Genomic DNA, 19,427 nt, shown 5'->3' on the forward strand with positions numbered 1-19,427 from the left:
GACTTGATTCCTGAATGAATGAATGCCCATGTGAGTGCACGCACACACACACGCACATACAGAGGAATCCAATCGGTTGCTCAAGGTTCTAATTACCTCAGAATCTCCTTTGTTTCTAATTACAGAAATATTAGAAATTTCCATGGGGCTCAATGTTCAGCTCAAATTGACATTTAAAGAGGGTAGGTGAAGAGAGATGCATGGGACATTTTAACACTTCTCTCTTCTCTGAAGTCCAACATGATTGCACTTAAGATTGGTAGCATTTCTAGAGAGAGTTAATTTTAACAGTGCCTGGAATTTTTACTTAAATGTTCCATATGCATTTATTCTATCCCCTGGATAGGTTGAGAGTTGCTGAAGTATTCAGTGAAAAGCAACTGCTGGAGAGCAGGTCCTGGCTTAAAACCGCCCATGGTCCCCCATGGAACCCAGCAAAGAACTAGACAACATATAGAAGCTATAACTGTACGCTGAATTAAAGAACTGTCAACCTGAGTCAAGTCCAAAGTTTACCTAGTTCCCACAATAGCAGAATCTGACAGCTTTCAAAGAATAGATTTGTTTTTCATCTGTGCAATGTTGCTGGTTAATGTTCAAAAATAATTAACTAACAATAAGTATCTGTCTTTAATAAGAGCCTCAAGGCACAGGCTTGGAGGACACATCTGTTGTCCTTGTTAGCAACCGTAATACATTAGAGATGTCCATTGCAATATTTTAATCCTATCATCCATCTTTAACCATCTTATTTAAAGTAGCTTTGCCACCCTCATTTTTTAATTCACAGCCCTTACCACTGCATGACACTGTAATATATGTGTTCACTTGGATACTGCTAGTCTCCCCTGTAACGGAACTCCATGGTCCATGCAAGCAGGGCGTCTGCTTTGTTCTCCTCTCCTCCCACCACCCACCCTGCCTAGGAAAGAGCCTAGCACATGATAGGTTCTCCAGAATTATTTATTTAGTGATGTTGCTGAATTTACAAATGTTCACTCATGAAGAGTCAGGCATTCGTTTGAGATAAAGCAGAGAGGTCTAGGAATGTGTTAACTGCTTGATAACTATCACACGCGTGCATGCGTGCAGCCACTAGGCTGAAGCAGAAGTCGTCAGGAAATGGACACCTAGAGCCAAGGGAATATATTTCTCTGACAGAAGCCTCATCCAGTGACCAGTAGGAAGAAACAGGGCCAATCAGTATAAAACATTTGGAAGGAGATTTGCTGCGTTCTACTAAGACTAAAAAAGAAAGTGGCGGCGGGAGGTGGTGGTGGGGATTGCTGCAAATAAGCCAGATGGGGTAGAATGCCATGAAACTTACAGCAGATGGCACTAAAATATTAAACTAGCATTTCCTTATGCTCCAAGCTGAGCTCTATGTTAATGCTGATTAGGAGAGTCAGTCTATTTTAAAACATTCAAATGAAAAAACGAATCCTGTACTGTTAAATCACTCTGCTAAAAACAACTCCAAGCATTAGCATCTAATGTGCTTTCACACAAGTGATATGTTAATATTATTCAGGCAAGGTTACGTCTAACAAAACCACCCAGAATAGGAGAGAGAAAAAAAGCCCACAGTCTCATGAATCTGTTCAAAAACAAGCTCAGTGTGGTAAAGCCATGAAAATCTGCTTCTCTGATCTCCATAGCAACAGTAGCAACCCTCAGACAGACGCTTTAGAAACCAGATTTGTTTTTCTCTTTTCCAAGTACCTTTGCATGATATTTTTGGATAATGTTGAAATACAACTGACATTGCATAAGGTGTAAACACACTGCCTGTTCCAATTGCTCCAGTATTAGGGTGGCTTGTCATTTTTCTCACTTAACCCACAATGGTGGTGCCACTGTCACAGTGCAGCACCTGGCTCTCCGGGGATACCCCAGGAAAGTACTGTCAACTGAAAGTCAGGCTTAATAATATTTACAGGCTGCCAGTTGGAGAAGATACTCTCAAGATTTATAAACCGTGCAAAGTAATAAGTACACTATCTATCTGCTTTGCAAATATTATTTAAAGCTTCTACCTAAAAAGAAGCCGTAGAATATTCACTGTCTAACTGAATCCGAGGTATAGACACTATCCAGTCTCAGTCACCTCAGCAAGTCAGAGAAGGAATTAAAAATAGTACCATGTAAACAGAGGTGCACTGAAGAACTCTTGCAACTATTCCATACGTTTGAAAATTTTTATAATAAAATATTGGGAAGAAAGGAAATAACATCTGATCATATAACATACAACCCAAAGGAACTCTCCATTGTTCCATGTTATTACAGGCAACGTAGTGGAAAAATAAAAGCTGAGAGATATTTGCTCATTGGCTAATTAAAAGTGACCAACTGAAGGGGTGCCTGGCTGGCTCAGTCAGTAAAGCATGTGACTCTTGATCTTGGGGTCATGGGTTTGAGCCTCATATTGGGGGTAGAGATGACTTAAAAAATAAAATCTTTTAAAAAAAGTGACCAACTGAAAAAACAATTGGAGGAATCTTGAGAGAATTTGAATACGAACTGGGCATTAGATAATGGAAGGTATTTGTTTTATTAGATGTAACAATGGTCCCATGGTTACCTAAGTAAAAATTCCTATTTTTAGAGATGTACACTAAAGTATATAGAGGTTAAATATCTTGATGGCTGTAACTTCATTTTAAAATGCTCCCCTCAAAAGCAATTGAAACAAGTGTGCAAAAATGGTAATGACTGTTAAATTTTGTTTATCTTTATGTGGTAGTTCATAATAGTATTTTCTCCAATCTGTATGCAACTTTCTATAATAACCTCTTTTAAATAGCTTTTTGAAAAGAACCAGGAGTACTCATTTCCAAATCATAGATAAGAGTTAAGTGTTTGAAGAGCTGACCATAACCCTGTCTTCTCTAAAGGATAATTAAAATACATACTAGGTTATGGATGACATGGATGACAAGTCTTTGTCAGTGCCTATGAAATACCCTGTATGGATTTTGGGAGTTAATACATAATTATTTTTGAAAGTATGAAATTGGTGGAAAAGAAAGATGAAGCAAAATGCATTAACCAAGGAAGATATTACAAGAAAACTCCAGAGACGGAGACAGAACTTCTGTGTAAATCCCATCTGCCCGGTGCCAGTCCACCTGCCTATATGGGACCAGGCAGACAAGAAGAGACTGCCCTGAATTGGACGCCCAGCTTACATCCTACTTAGGACTGCCGAGAGCATATAACAGAAGTGGAAGAGATTTTTGAGAGAAATGGCAGTCATTTGAAGCATTTTATGTAAGCAACACACCCTCAAGGATATGCCTATCCATTTTAAAGAGGTTATTCCACGTTTATCATCGTGACAACATAGCTAAACCTTTTCCCCAAACAATATTTCAAATATTCCTGAAGAATCTGATTGTTCAGAAAGTAGCTTTCCATAAAAATAAATCATAGGGATGAATCGTCTTTGTGTGCATAGTTACGCTTGGGGAATTGGGAAAGAAGAATCTGCAATTCTAAGCTTGCTATGAATTCAGTCCCTTTTAAAGGAAAGTAGCCTTAATGGTTCTGCTAAAGCTGCTACCACCTTGGTCACTCTTCTGTGTTGGGAGGAATCCATCCTGCTAGCCTGTGCTGGTGGCTTGAACTAAACGTTGATGAAGGGGAGTAATGTCCCTGAGAAGGGGCTGTGACAGGTGAGCATCAGATGGTGATGAAGCAGCCCACTCAGATCCTCCCCATCCTGGGGAACAGTAATGTTGACTGTGTAGAAGGAAGATGGATGGGCTGCTGATGGAGCTCAGGTGCATGGCTGGGCTGCCACCACTGTGCTAGAGAGGCTTGCCATACTGCCAGCCTCCAAGACTAGGAGGCTGATTCACTGAGGGGAGCCCATCCCCACTGCCTCACATTTTCTCGTATCCTTGGCAACTCCCATTACTGACTATAGCTGGGGTGTACAGCCTTATCTAGTATAGAAAACATGATCCAGCCATGGAACGTGGTAATAACTGCTGCCATTTACAATGTGCCAGTCTTCTACTAACCTAAGCCCCTTAAAACATCATTTAATGAATTCAATTTGAATCTCATTCCAACTCTAAGAGTAGGAATTATTGGCCACATTTTACAGATGAGGCTTGGGAAATTTTAGGTCAGCAACTGGTAGACTGGGGTTCAAACCCATATCTGTCTTATTCCAGAGCTCATGCCTTAGTCACCCCATAATACTGCCTGTCTCCACACCAACCTTAATAACAAGTCCTGCTTTTAAATTGGGTTCTGCTGCGTTCAAAATAACAAGAAGCATTCACCACAGAAAGTTTTCCCATTTTATGGGGGTTATAAAGTTTCAATAGACCGGACTTGTACAAATTCCATAGGCTCAGCAAAGAAAGGCTGCACACAGGCCTACAGTGATGTCGTCACCTTCTGCTTTGTCAACTCAAATCTGTTATTGGCTATGTCAGCTGAACCGCAGAAAAGCATCTTTCTCTGCTGACTCCGTTTGCCCTTTCCTGAGCTGATCACTCCAGGAGTGCACAGCCAAGAGGTAAATGCTCTTCATGAATAACAGTAGGGGATCCACACACAGTATTCTCTACTTAATTGGCCTATTATTCTTTAACCTTTCACTGGACTCAATAACATTTAAATGAGCTCTTGGGAAAGAGCACAGCTATAAAACACACTGACATACAACAAAATCCCATAATATACTCCAGTGTCTTCACCTATGTGTCTGGTGTCACTATTCATTTATTCACCAAATGTTTGGTGTGTCCCTACTATTTACCATTGGCACCATTGTAGGCACTGGAGACACAGCAGCAAATCAAAGTGTGTGATGTTAAAGAACTTAAAATCTACATGGTAGCAACAAGCAATAAATAAACAAACAAATATCTGTATAATATAGTAAGTAATGGTAAGTGCTATGAAGTTCTAAAACAAGAGATATTTGTTCAAGAGGTCTGTGATAAGCACTTCATGCTCATTGAATTTCTAGTGTGTCCCATGCATCAGCAGAGAGTCATGTCACTAATTCTGGCCAATGGATGGTAGCAAAACTTAAATGTATCATTTCCAGGAGGAAGCTGTGAAGAACGAGCGTGCCCCTCCAGCTTTCTCTTCTGTCATGGTGACCTGGGAAACCATACGTTGATATTCGGTAGCATAGAAGAGAAGAAGCTTGGATCTCTTTATAGTTGGACAAAGAAGAGTCCCCACCAACTAGCAGCAGATTCTGTAGGAGCTAGAAGTAAATATTTGTTGAGCTAAGCCATTGAGATTTGGCGGTTTGTTACTCCAATATGGCCTGACAGAGTCAGAAAACTATAAATGCCGAAGCCTGGGGGGAAAAAACAAATGGGACTGAAGATTCAGGGAACTGCATACCACAGTTGGGGTCAACTCAGTGGCTTCAAACCTTACATGGGCATTTTAGATCACCCTGGGGGATTCTAAAAAATTCTGATATACGGATGTTACACGCAAAGATTATACTCTGGGATATTTAGGGTGGGACCTAAGCATATATATTTTGGGTAAAAAAATCAACACTTAACAGAAGAAGATAAATTGGGCCAGCTGGATTTAAAAAGCCTTCCCAGAAGCAACCTGTCCCACAATATGCTTGGGAAGGAGCTTATTAGTGAGATCAAGTCAACTTCCTATAAATCACTGGAAAGCAGCCAATCAAACTGTGACATATGAAGAAAACCTATAAACTTATTAATTGAAATTTTATGAAAGAATATGTTGTAGAAAGAATTCCTGCATTAAATTAGTAACTGGGCTAGATTCTTCCAAAGTCCTATCTCATTGTATAATTATTATTAACATAAATATTTAAATAGTAATAAAATGAGAGAGTAATTACTTAACCTATGATTTCAATTAACCCTCACAAGAATCCTGTGATGCATGTACTATTCTCCCCTTTGAACAGATGAAAAAAATTGAAGTGCAGACAGGTTAAATTGCCCAAAATTACACAGCTAGTAGTAAGTGGCGGAACAGGATCCAAACCCAGCTGGCCCCTGAGTCCTTGTCCCAGTGAAGACAAGGATATACAACCAAAATCATACAGAATCCAGAGAAGGGGAATCTAGACAAGGGGCCACTGGAGAGGGAAGGACCTTAGGCCTGGCTCAGGGATCCTGCTCTAATTCTAATTGAGGATCCCAGTTCTTAGAGGACAACAATGAACTGATCTCCACACTAGGATGGAGATCACACACTCAGGCAACAATGAACTGATCTCCACACTAGGATGTAGTTCTCCTGGTACATATGCAGTGCAAATTTAGAAAAGGCATCCTAGTTTATTCCAGAGTCTAATATGCTTGTGTTTCAGAACATATACTACTGGGAATGGAGTCTTGGACTGAGGAAACTACTCCCTAAAACAGTGGACTAGACTTACCCTAAGGTGGCTCCTTCCTTCAGAGCCTTCTGGAGATCTGCTGCATAGGAGGAATCATACACTAGCTCACTAACACATGAAAAAGAATTGGTTTATCAAATTAAACCTGTATAGTACACCCTAAGAAATGGGAAGCATGAAGGACTCTGAGGATACAGAATATAGGGAATGCATGTTTTGAAAGGGAAGCAAGGAGACCTCAGGAGCACTGGGAGCCTTCAAGTAGCTGAAGGACAGTGTTGAGGTAAAGGATGCGAGAGTGGTGGGAGGTAGAGGACCCCAAGATACTGTGTTTATGTCCCAATTTTGCCTGGGGCTAGCGCTAGGCAGAGGGACTTTTCTAGTTCTCCCAGCAGTTTATCTCACAAAAACTTTATATGCTTTTGCTCTGGTGAACCTGATGGTCACCACGAGGGCTACTTCTTACTTTGCACAATTCCAGAGGGCGCCAGCTACTCACCCTGCAGTTATTAAAGATCTCTTCCATTTTTCTGACAATATTTCACTAAGTTGCAACACAATGTCTTGAGGACAGGATTGTCTTTTTCAAACAGGATCAGAATTATGCTACCAGTAATTCTGGCAGAAGGACTGACCAACATCAGTAGAGGAGAGTACAAAATAGGTATAGAGAAGGAGAAGCAAGACATAAAATTGTGCAGCTATGGGACACGTGTTCCAACATATGTTCTAACTGTAGGCTTTTCTCAACCTCATGTTCCATGTTATCATATCAGTCAGGATGAGGCTAGCTATAGTAACAACCCCAAAATTTCAGTGGCTCACCATGGGAGAAATTTATTTTGAGCTAATGTAATCGATCAACATGGAGTGCATTAGCAAGCAGATTTCCTCCAGGTAGCTGGTCTAGGACCTCGCTTCTTTTCCCTTTGTCATTCCCTAGCTGTAGAGCCTTCAAGGACAAGGTACAACTGTGTCTTCAACATTGCTCCAGATGTGACCCATCTCACTTCCACTCACACTCTATTGATATGAATGAGGCTCATAGCTTCACCTAGATGCAAGGAAGGCTGGGAAATGCAATGCCGAACTGAGAAGCCACTTCCCAGCAATGACTGTACTACGGAAGAGGATGTATCAACGTGGTAGAAAATCTGTCTTTACCTATCACAAAATAGTCATCATATAAATTATAAGGGCAAATATTATGTACAGTTGGAGGTATAAAACTTACAATTCAAGTGAATGATCTGTATCATCCTAGAGGCATAACAGTCCAGATGTGACCCATGAACAGTAACACTGAAATCCAAAAAGTGTCTCTTCAAGAGGATTTTGCCCTCAGCTTCTAGGGTTTGGCTCGGGGATTTCTCAATCAAGGAGTCCTTTTGTGTTCTTAGACACACTAATGGGATCTGAGGGAAAGGTGTGGTGTCCACAAGAATGAGAATGTGAACCATGAAAAGTTTTAGAAATCAAAGTCAAAGCCAGGATTTTTGGCTTTGAAATTAGAGCACATCTTTGCAGAATATAAAAAAATCTACCCTGAATTTCAAGATTCTGTTCAGAGGAATATAAAAGGGCATAAAATTGTGGACTCAAACAAAGGGGAAGAGTAAGAAAATAAAAGGGACAAATTGACAATGAGGCCATTTTACCCATATCAAAATTATCTAGAATCAAATTACTTATGATATGATTTATTTCCAACTTTAGAGAAAACTATGACTTTATGTAAAATTGATTCATTATCAGTTGGCTAGCCTAAAATTAAAGAAAAATTAAATCCTTTCCAGGGTACTGGACTGAATTTCCAGCTGACTGATAAAGATAACACTTGACCTAGCCGCACATATCGTGTACTATTATAAAAGTCCTATTTATGTACATATACATTTATGATAATAAATCTTACATCTTTATATTCTAAAGTAACTTGGCATAGAGAAACTTTTAGATTTTCTTAAAAACAACTAAACTACTTGGAAATCAATTTATTTGGAAAAGGGCACTAGATGCGAATCAATCAGATATTATTTCAAATCCTGGTTCTTCTCCCCCTGAAATATCATTTGGAACAACTGACTATACCTAAGTTTTTGACTTCAATTTAAAATGAGGGCATTGATCCAAAAACTCCAATTAGTAGGAAACTATGGTTCATAAATTCTACATCATGTTATATTTTGTGTTTGTTACAGGCCAAATGGTATAGCTTAAAATTAATTCTGATAAAAACTAGGTTACCCATTTAGGAATATCTTTTGAAACACTGTCCTTGTGCTGGTTCCCCCCCCCCACCCCCCGCCAATATGGATAATAATTTAACTGATCAATCACCTCATAAATGGCCCAGCCATTTAGCCATTTAGTGGCCACTGTAAAATCAATCAAAGACATATTTTCTTACATCATATCCCAAGAGATCTGTAAATTTGAAATCCTGGCAGTTTGAGATGAGGCTAAAAAGTAAAGGTTGGATATTTTCATCACAACCACTGGATGGCAACAGACATTAACACTCAGTTGAGATAATGAATACAAAAACCACTCTTCTGCTTTACTTAATTTCCTCTGCATTTTTAAGGTGTAGAATCAAATCTCCTTGAGATGTTAGGGGCTGGTAAAAAAAAAAAAAAAGTGACTTTGGAAGTAAAAGAATTAGTTTGGGAACACATAGTCTGCTTTTGCTACTAGTTTGTGTGTAGAAAAATCCCCCATGCTTTCAGTGCTCAGCCAAGAGTTGTAAGAAAATAACTGCCAGAAGGGAAGACTTAAGCCAGAATGCTATATTTACCAGAATATGCAGCTTTGAACTGAATCATTAGTGGTAGTGAAATCTTTTATCTTGTATGAGATCTTGTAACTCCTCACTGTGCCTGGTAGTATACAGCCCAACTCCACCCTCAGGCCTTTTTTCTCTTCCATGAATTTTCCAAGCTATAAACAGAGGCCACCTGAGGGACTCTTCTGACTGAGGAGGCCCTACACTACTGGGAATGTGAATGGTTAGCTGTCTGTGTTCCCACCATGTCCTTCTGGGGTCTTTGTTCTGGAGGCTTTGTGAGGTCGGGAGATGTTAGAAGCATCCTCCAGAGTGAGCTGGTAAGACTCACATGACCTCCCCTCCCCTTCTCCCATGAGGAGGTGGAAGTCTCAGAGTTAACAGTATTATCTTCATTCTAAACTCCATACAAGAACCATTTTAATTAATCTCTAAGCCCAAACAGAAAAGCCAACTTTGAGGATTCTGGCTCAAGCCCTGAAGAAGTTGGGGCACTACAGGAAAAAAAATTGCCAAAGATTACTCTGAGTGTTCTGAAAGTTCAGCCTCATAATTCCTCAAAATTCCCTCATCATTCTCCAATTCTGGTGTGCCTAGGATTCACTGGAAGCTACTTAATGAAGCAGATTCCTCAACCCCCTCACTAGGAGACCGTGGGGTGAGCCTAGGAATTTGTATTTTAAAAAACAAATTTGTTTCTGACATAAATGGCCTACCAACAACACTTTGAGAAACACTGTCGACAAGAAGCAAACAGTTCCACTGAGCACCTAATCCTTTCTCCCTACCAAGTGTCCCAAATTTCCACAAGGAGAGAGAAAGTTCCTGTATCAATACTTCACCAGGCACAGGAGGACTACTGCCTCAAGCGTAGGTCATTTAAAACTCAGAAGGACTATTACAGAGCCTACTGACTCCGAAGCACTGAGTAATCACAGACAAAGCCCACGGTCAGCCGTAGCCTTGGGCTGAGGTAACTACACCCAATGGAATGCTTGTCCCTCCTTCAGACCCAATTTGAGGGTTTGCCATAAAGCTACCTTTCCTCTGACTTTAACCTCTGCTCTCTGCCAGGGTACTATCTTTTCTTTGCTAGTTAGTATAACAAATTTGCTTGTTAGTATAATTTTTATTCATATTTAGGACTGTACTTTAGGATTTCTGAAGCTTTTATGAGTTCCAGCCTCTACCCAACCTTGTATCTAATTCTATTTTTTTAAATTATTTTTATTTTAGAGAGAAGTCAGGGGGTGGGGAAGAGTATGAGGAGGGGAGAGGGGCAGAGGGAGAAAGAGAGAGTCAGAGAGACAGATTCTGAAGCAGGCTCCACACTCAGTGCCGAGCCTGATGCAAGGCTTGATGCCACGACCCTAGGATTATGACCTGAGCTGAAATCAAGAGTCAGACGCTCAACCAACCAAGCTGCCCAGGTGCCTCTTATCTAATTCTATTTAAATAACTGATTTGCTTGTCCACAATCCCTGCCCACCTAACTACATGCCTTATTTAATCTCCACAGGTACCATATTTGACCCTCATTTCAGTTCCAGCCCCAGCCACCCAAACATCCCTGTCATCTAAACACACTGATGACCATTAGACCCTCAGCTGCTTGGCCATGGAAATATACTAGATATACAGCTCAAACTGTGAGAGTATTTCAGTGCCATCATCAGCCAAATGGATGGTTTCTAGCAGCGGACACAAAAACACAGATTCAATGACAGCATCAAAGTTTAGGGTATTTTTCCCTTTGTAAATCTTTTTGCATCTACTTGTAATCATTATGGTGACGGAAAACTGAAATGGAACCGAGAGGTGTTGGGAATAAGATCACTGCAACCACCCATCCAATGCATCAGTAAGTCCTATGAAGTCAGTCTCCAAAATCCACCTCAAATCCATCCATTCCTCTCCACCTGCATTGCTACCACTCTCTCCCAGTCACCATCATCCCATGCCCCCACTACTGCAATACCTTCCTAACCAGCCTTCCTGCTTCCATACGTGTCCTCCTCCAATCTTTCCCCCCTACAACAGCCAATGTGACCCCAAAAAAATGGAAAGCAGGTCATGTTACTTCCAAGTTTCAAAATCTTTTGGTGGCTTCCTGCAATGTTTGATATAAAGACCAAACTCTGCACCTTGGTCTGGGTATGAAAGGGCACTGCCAACCTTCCAATCCCACTTCTTGTCACAGTCCCCTTTGCCTACCACACTCTATCTACACAGACCTTTTTTTTCAGTTTCTAGAATGACCCCAGAACTTTCTTGCCTCTGGGCTTGGTATTTTCTGTTATTTGGAATTTTAATTATTTCTCTCTCTTTTTTTTAAATGTGTATTTATTTTGAAAGAGAGTGAGCAAGCACACGTGAGCAGGGGAGGGGCAGAGAGAGACTAAGAGAGAGAATCCCAAGCAGGCTCTGCACTGTCAGCTCAGAGCCTGATGTGGGGCTGGATCTCACAACCATGAGATCATGATCTGAACCAAAATCAAGAGTCAGACACTTAACCAACTGAGCCACCCAGAAGCCCCTCTTGAATAATCTCCTACGATAGTGGACTACGCAATTTCCTCCTTCTCTGACCTTCCTATCTAAGTGTCACTACCACCAGGAAACTCTCACTCTCATACACATCATTCTATTGATTTCCTTTTTCATCGAAACCCTTCCTCCCCACCAGTGTAAGCCCACAAAGGTGGATTCATGTCTGCCTTAGTCACCATTATATGGACAGCATCAGGCATGTAGTATACCTTATTGGTTGACTCAAAAGAAGGATAAATGAATTGGTAACGTCTTGCTTTTGCAAGGCTGGCATACATTCAGTAAAATTTATTTCATTCTGTATTAGAGTGTTTTGTGGGGTTGCAAAGATAGAATCCAGAAATGCAGAGACTATATCTGTGAGTATCTCATCCAGACTTCAGTGGAAGGTGAGGTTAGCATTTAAAAGGGGCGGGGAATACCCTGGAGCAGGTCTTGGCTCTGAGAATTAGAAGTATGTGAGTTATATCCTCCAAGCTGCATGATTACATCAGCAAGAAAGGATGATTTACGTGAGTGGTAAAAGAGCTGGATGATGAATCAGAATCACCATCTAACAGGGTCATTATTTCTTAGAGGCACCATAATGCTTGCCATCTGTGAACTCTGTCTCTACAGGCAAGTTCAAGGTTGACCTGAATCCATCTTAGGAGCGAATCTATGCTCCACTCTGTGCCCAGGCAAAATTTACTAGGGAGTTGGGGTTTACTACGTCCCCAAAAATGACACTGAAATATAACAGAGATGTAATCAGCATATCACATCTTTATTATACACACCCTACTGAAGTATCAAAGAATATCTGTCACTAGAAAGAATAGGCTCTGGGGCCACCAAGGGGTGGAGCAATTCTATCCAAGCCTGAAAAGAAAATCTCCCCAGTGTTCTGAAGTCACCATTTAAAAATCATAGATCAATATGCAATCTGGGCCAATGCTTGCCTTGTGACTACTTCAGAAGGTAAAGGCAGTGAGGTGAGCGGCTTACAGGCAGTCTCGTTTGGGATGCCTAGGCCAGGACAGCACCTTCTATCGCGGGGCAAAGTCTCATAAAAGTAGCTTAACTGTTGTGAATAGTCTGAGATGGAAGGCTCAGTGTCTCCATCTAAGTATTACATTGCATTCATCCTCACAGAAGCCAAACTTTATCCAGCAGCTACCAGGTCCGTCTTGTTGAAAGCTGGTGCCGGGGGCAGCCGCTACAAGGGAAGGGGCCTAAGTCCTCAGAATGATTCTGAAATGTGCGCTGTGAAAGGTAGCGACTCTCCAGGAATCTTGACAGCCTGACTTATGAATTCAGTCTCATGAAAGCAAATAAAATATGGGACTAGAAGATGGTTTTTTGTTTTTTTTTTTTTTTGCTTAGAATTACGGGAAGAAAAGTAAGTGGGTCACACTTATTTTGGTTCTCTTCAAATGTTTTAGGACAGAAGCAATATCTGGCCTAATAATGAGAAGCAATAATAAACATCATAAATGTTAGGTCTATTTAGAAGACCTCCATCTGGTAGCCTTCCTGCAAATCACTCCCCCAGGGAAGAGAGAAGCGTTTCCCTACCATGAGGGGCAGAGCCCGGCAAGCTCCAGCTGCTGCAGCTGGTGTCCACAGAGAGAAAAGGTGCAGAGGCCTGCTTCCCGGGGCATGAGAAGGGATGGAAGCAGCTGAGAGCCCCCTCAGTCTCTCTAATTAAAAAGCAACATATACCTAGGGGCACACTCACCAAGGTGTTTTTTTACTACGGGTCTGGGCTGCCCGGCTCATCTGCTTATAACCAGAATGCTCTTCAGCACGCTCATTGAAAGTACAGGTTTATGCCCTGGCGTATTCTGATTCTGTAGTTCTGGGGTATGGGCAGAGTGGGAACCTGCATTTTTTAATTGGTACTCTAGGAGATTCTGAGAAACCTGGTGCTCAGGCAACACTTTGAGGACCATTGGCTTAACCTGGTATTTCTTAAACTGGTATCACTGGATGCCTTCTTAAGAGTGCCACAAAGAGGATTTTTACATTTTGTAGTTTTTATTTTGATAATCGTTCAACTATTAAGAACATTCTGGATCATCTGGATGATAATTTTATAACCAAACACTACCACAAGACTTCCACTGAAGTGTTTACATTCAGGTTGCACTTTTAACCTTGTCTCAGGCTAGGGAGTCTTTATTTAGATCTAGACCCGATCTGAATGTTCAAGCCAACGTGAAGCCCAAATGATAACCTGTCATCAGCTCAGGAAGGGCACAGAGGAAGGAAAGGAGCAGAGTTTGACAAATAACATCAACATATTACATTTGGAGGGTCTATGGGATGTCCAGCCAACAGTGGGGAAATGGGCGTGGAGCTAAGGAGAATTCGCCAAAGCCAGAGATCTGTGAGGTGGGGCACCAAAGGCAGTGGCTAAAAACCTGTGTGGGGGACAGCAAGGAAATGAGGGACAAAGAAAGACAGGGACAGAACTCAGAGGCAAGACAGGAACTGGAAGGAAGGTGGCAAAAAAGATCAGAAAAGAGGTCAGAGAGTAAGGGGTGGAGCAGGAAGGGGAAACATCAGGGAAATAAGGAGGAAAAAGTTCCGAGAAGGAGAGAACAATGTTCACGAGAGTGGGGACTGTTACAGGAAGTAAGTTACAAAGCAGTCAGTTCAATGTGATAGCACTTGTGCGATAACAAATTGTATGTGCCCAAATACTTCAAGAAAATTTCTGAAAGGAACAGGAATGGCAAAACCAAACCAAAATCCTATGATTATCTCTGAGAATTAGATCAGGATGGTGGAGAAGGGGGACTGTAACTTTTATTTTGCACTATTTTGTGCAGTTTAAATGTATTATTTTGAACATACACCACTTTCTCTCTAGTGTTTTCAGGACTGGTCAGCAGGATGATATTAAATTACCAGAGAGGACAAAAAGATGAGATTCAAAAGAGGCCATTTTAGGGGCAAGAAGGTATCACTGGTGACTTTCATCAGGATGGTTACAGGTAGGAATGTGAAAGCTGGCTGCCACAGTCTAAAACACTGCTTCTCAAGCTCTGCCATGCCTAGGAATTACTAGGGGATCTTGTCAGAACGCAGATTCTGATTCTGTAGGTCTGGGATGGAGTGACATTTCTAACAGCTGTCACATAAGACTCACATGGCTGGTCCAAGCACCCTACTTTTGAGTTGCAAGGTAAAGAAATCAGAATGTAGGGAGTTCGTGAGTAGGAAGAGAACACTATTTCCCAAAAATGTGTTCCCTAGGAGATGAACCATGAGGAACACTGATAAAAAAAAAAAAATCTACAGGTTTGGTAAATACCACACATACATCCTGATGAGTCACATTGGGTATCAGTGTTTTATTGAGAATCTCTTCATTGGCTTTTCACTCAGATGTTCCTAACAGTCAGGGTCAACCTTGCGGCAATGAAAACTTATCCATGCTCTCAGATTCTGATGTTCCTCACAGACCTTCCTGGAAGGCGTGGGAGAGCAGAATTATAGGGCAGCAGAAGTTCAAGGGTGCACAGAGGAAGGGAACTGGAATATGACAAACTGCATTTCGTCTCCGGTGCAATAGCTCTAGAGGCCTCTGAAGGGCAAAAAGATCCAAAAATAAACCTTATCAGGGCGTGTGCACCAGTAAACCCCGAAACTCCTTGACAGTACATATTACGATGCCATCAGGTATTTGCCAAACCTTATTCTAAATAAATATTTCTGGACCTTTCTGCAACTTAGTTCAGCCTCAGCAACATGGCTCCAAAGCCAGGGAGATGAGCATGCTGTGAATACTTGAACTTGAATGCACTCATTCGGCCAGAGGCTTCAGTGGGCAAGAGCAGGAAACCACAGAAGCTGACCTGACTTTACTGCTGACAGAGTCCTGCTTGACGTGAGCACAATCCTACTGTCCACTGACAGTGATTAAGAACGGCCTGGGGGATGCTGGGCAGCACTGATCCTCTCACCTGCTGAGATGGAGCAGGTGAGATGAGGCGGAACCTCAGAGCTCAGATAACATGCTGGCAGCGCTGAGTCATCCGCCCAAGACCTCGGGCGCTTGGCTGCCCCAGAAAGGCCTTTTAGACTCTCTTTATACATAATGCAGCTGAGCGGTAAGTTTCAGCAGGAGACTGGATTTCAAAGGACCCCTCGGTGCAGAGAGCAGAGGTTATTCACCCTGGCATGCCTGAATCATTTGAAAAGACTGCCACTCTCTTCTCTCTAATGTCTGAACTTGGCAGCAGAGGGTCCAAGCCATATGGGGCAACTTGCACAGAGATTAGAATGACACTAGAATTGGCTCGGAAGCCTTTGCATTCACAGCTGCGGTTGTCCATCGCCTTAGCTCTTCATGAGACGTCTGGTCACTCAGTCAGTCCCAGCTGTCACACTTATCTCTCAGATTTACTAGGGAGAGAAATGGGCCTGCACAATTCAATTTTCTCCTTATTAGCTTCCCAATTTATTTGCTTTTGAGAATATATATACTTGAACAGCGCTGCACACATGGTGACTATTTCAGGGATGCTATTTAGGGGATAAAATGGAAACGCAGGTCTGTTGAAGTACAGTGATAGGAACTCAGGTTCAGCAAGACTCAAGCTCAACTGCTTCAGGACCGGAAGGGATGGCACATGGTGTGTGCTTATGCTATTCCCCAGGGCTCCCTGCAAGTTTCAGGGTCCATCCCCATCACGGTCAGAGTGGTAGGAAAAGAATCCAAATTGGTTTCAATATTCACCCAACAAACACACACTGCCACTGTTAAATGTCATCAAATATCCTCACTATTGCACACACTAAATATACTTTAAACTCTCAGGGAAGAGTTATTTGGGAAATTGAAAGTCAGTTATATCTGCCCCTACATGATAATGCCATGTGTCTAAGCCACCAGTAACCATGCAGCAGGGTTATCTTTTTATTACATCCCTCTAGATTCCCCTGTTCCAATGTGTTAATTTGAAAGAATTTAGAAGCTAGCTTTCAATCTATAATGGGAAAGATTTTGCCCTCTATTTTTATATGAAGCACTTTAATCACCACCAAGATCACTGGGTTAGCACAGTGATACACAGGAAGGAGGGTGTACTCTTGAAATCATTTACCCGCAAAAGGCAAAATACTCCTAAAGAAGCGACAAGCAGAGGAGATGGGTGGAAGGGGACTTTGAATAAAGCTGTGCTTTTAGGGTTTGTTTTAAAGTTCTACCTGGGTGTTCTCCACCCAGGAGCTGGAGAGAGGTTCCCTCCTTTCCCTCAATGCAGCCCATGAACTAGACTGCACAGGGCTTAATTTATTCACTGACTCTTTGATTCCTTTCTGAATTCTGTAACACAACTGCAGTCAGGTGTAGTCGATGATTTGGGAAGAAGAATGCTACACGCTCTTCACATACAAATATCTGTAAGACAAAACGACTTCCATTTCTCGCCCGTTTGAAGTCTTCAACTCACAGGAAAATTTCTCACAGGAAGATTATAACGACCAAATTAAAATCATCCTCAATTATATGTGACTTTAAAAATCAACTTAGGTCTTGCTTGAAGAACAAGAGAAATTCTGGCGTTAACTTTGGTCCCTGTCTTTCCTGACTAGTTGGGACACAAAAACCTTTATCAAGGTCCAAATGCCTTGTTCCCTGGGTAAGAGAGAGGAAGGTGCTGAGATGCTACCGGGGCCATTTAAATGGGTGCGAATTTGGGTGCGAAATAGATGTGCTAATGATGGGTCGATGCAGCCACTCTCCATCACTGAGGGGTGGGAGATTGGAAATGAGCCTTGACAATCACAAAACACCCACCCTTCCCAAGTGAGGAAATCCAACCCCGGGATGAAAGCAAGGACGCATTCCCTCCATTCAGGAGATCCAGGCGCGTCCACAAAAGCGATCCTCACTGGGAACGCGCGGGGACTGAGCCAGCGCAGGGCGGCCCCCTGGAGCACGTGCCTCCCATGCAAGTCCCAGCTGCGAAGCCCGCTCTCACCATCATCTCTTCACCCTCCTCCCCTGGCTGTTCTCTGGGCAACTGGTCGACCAGCCAGGCCAGGCTGAGTACCTGAGAGCACCCAGGGGAAGAACACTACTGCGCAGACAAGTCGCTTCAATGAGGAAAGCGGTCACTTTACCTTGTTGCTTACTGAAGAACAGCAGAGGAGGCGCGACGCCGGGACCCCGCGGCTCAGGGCCCTGGGCGGCCGCCGGGCTTGGACAGGAGCTCGTGGCTTCCGCAGGTTTGCGCTGCTGCGCCGCGGGCCCGTCGGGCGCCGGAGCCCGGTCCCCGGAGGGCAGCTCGGGGCCGGTCTGGGGGGCGGCCGAGGGGAACTTGGGGAAGGGGCCGGGCGCGCCCTCCTCGGCCCGGGCGCCGGGCTCCTCCCGGATGGCGTCCAGGGCTCCGGGCTTCATCGGGGGCGAGTCCTGCTCCCGTTTGGGGCTCTCCTCCGAGGCAGAGGACGCGTCGCATGACTCGATGATGAGCTCGCTGTCCAGCTCGGCCTCGCGCTCCTCCCTCAGGATGCTGTACTGGATGGACGGCGACGCAGGCGACGGCGGTGGGCCGCCCACGTGTCCGAAGGTCACGTAGCCCGAGGGCAGCGCGTCCTCGGCGGCCAGCGGGTCCTCGGACACCAGCTCGATCTCCGAGTCCCCCGACTCGGCGCTGCTGGCCTCGTGGTCCAGGGGGCTGGGGATGGCCGGCAGCCCGGACCTGGCCTTGGCCTCGGGCCTGCTGGCCACCTGGCCTACCGGCCGTGGGCTCTCCGCCGTTTCATAGGATAACCCCTTTGCTTCTTTAATGGCAGTGATCAGCTCGTCCTCAGAGATGCTGCATTTTCCCTGGGATTCTGCAGCAGATGGTTCTGTGGTCCCACAAAGCAAAAGAGAGCCAGAGAGGCACGCACACGGACAGACAGATGGACATAGAGAGAAGAAATAAAACAAAATTCCATTAGGGGAGATGTTTTCTTGTTGCTGGAGAAACACATTTATCTCATTAGCACAAAAATAGTCTGTTTGCAGGGCTATGCTGAAAAGGCAGGCCACCTGAAGGAGAAGGCTAATTACTGTTATGGCCCAATTAATCAGCGCTTTACATACCTATCTATCTTAATCTAGCTACTTAAAAAAAAATGACAAAGCAATTTCTTAGCAACAGCACCTCGGTTGGTTTTTCTCTTTCAATGTGGAAAACATCCTGGAAGTCATGGTTTTAATTTCTGATACCTTCTCTCAGGGAAGTGTTCCAAGTTCACAGATTTCATCAGGTAATCTGACGTATATAACTCTCTAATGTGGCCCACCAATATCAACAAATCTGAACATCATCCATTACTCCTTGTCCATTGCTTTTCATGTTGCCTCCTTCAGTGAGCAAAGAAAGCTTAGTCTGGACCCTAAGTCCCTTAGTCCCTTGGTCTGGACACAATGACTTCTGAGCTTTACATTTCCCAAAAGAATCAATACTTTTACTCATTTTTAGTGAAACGTGTAACAAAGTAGGGCAATATAAGAGAAAGGTTTTGCCAGTTCTACCAAGCAGGCTGTGAAGATTACCATAATGCACAATCCCCCCTGGGCTTCTAATGGATGGTGGAGCCCACCATCATTCTTTTTCCTCTCCTCCCCTCCTCTTGAGAAGAACAAAACCTGAGAATCACCCCCAGTCCCCTGGGTGAATGCCTGCCTTCTGCCTGATGTTTATCCAGATGGCCTGAAAACTTCACCAGCAATCTTGC

At 43.2% G+C, this 19,427-nt stretch overlaps 1 protein-coding gene across 1 annotated transcript in view; it reads right to left on the minus strand.

Annotated features, from left to right (window-relative positions):
• Positions 1 to 19,427, minus strand: part of RTN1 (reticulon 1) — a 226,112-nt gene that overhangs the window by 78,044 nt on the left and 128,641 nt on the right. The window contains exon 3 of the mRNA XM_042989811.1: positions 17,823 to 18,551. Within this exon, the coding sequence (XP_042845745.1) occupies positions 17,823 to 18,551 (729 nt within the window). The remainder of the gene's footprint in view (positions 1 to 17,822; positions 18,552 to 19,427) is intronic.

The sequence above is a fragment of the Panthera tigris genome, chromosome B3, assembly GCF_018350195.1.
Source record: "Panthera tigris isolate Pti1 chromosome B3, P.tigris_Pti1_mat1.1, whole genome shotgun sequence".
In the NCBI taxonomy this organism is placed as follows: Eukaryota; Metazoa; Chordata; class Mammalia; order Carnivora; family Felidae; genus Panthera; species Panthera tigris.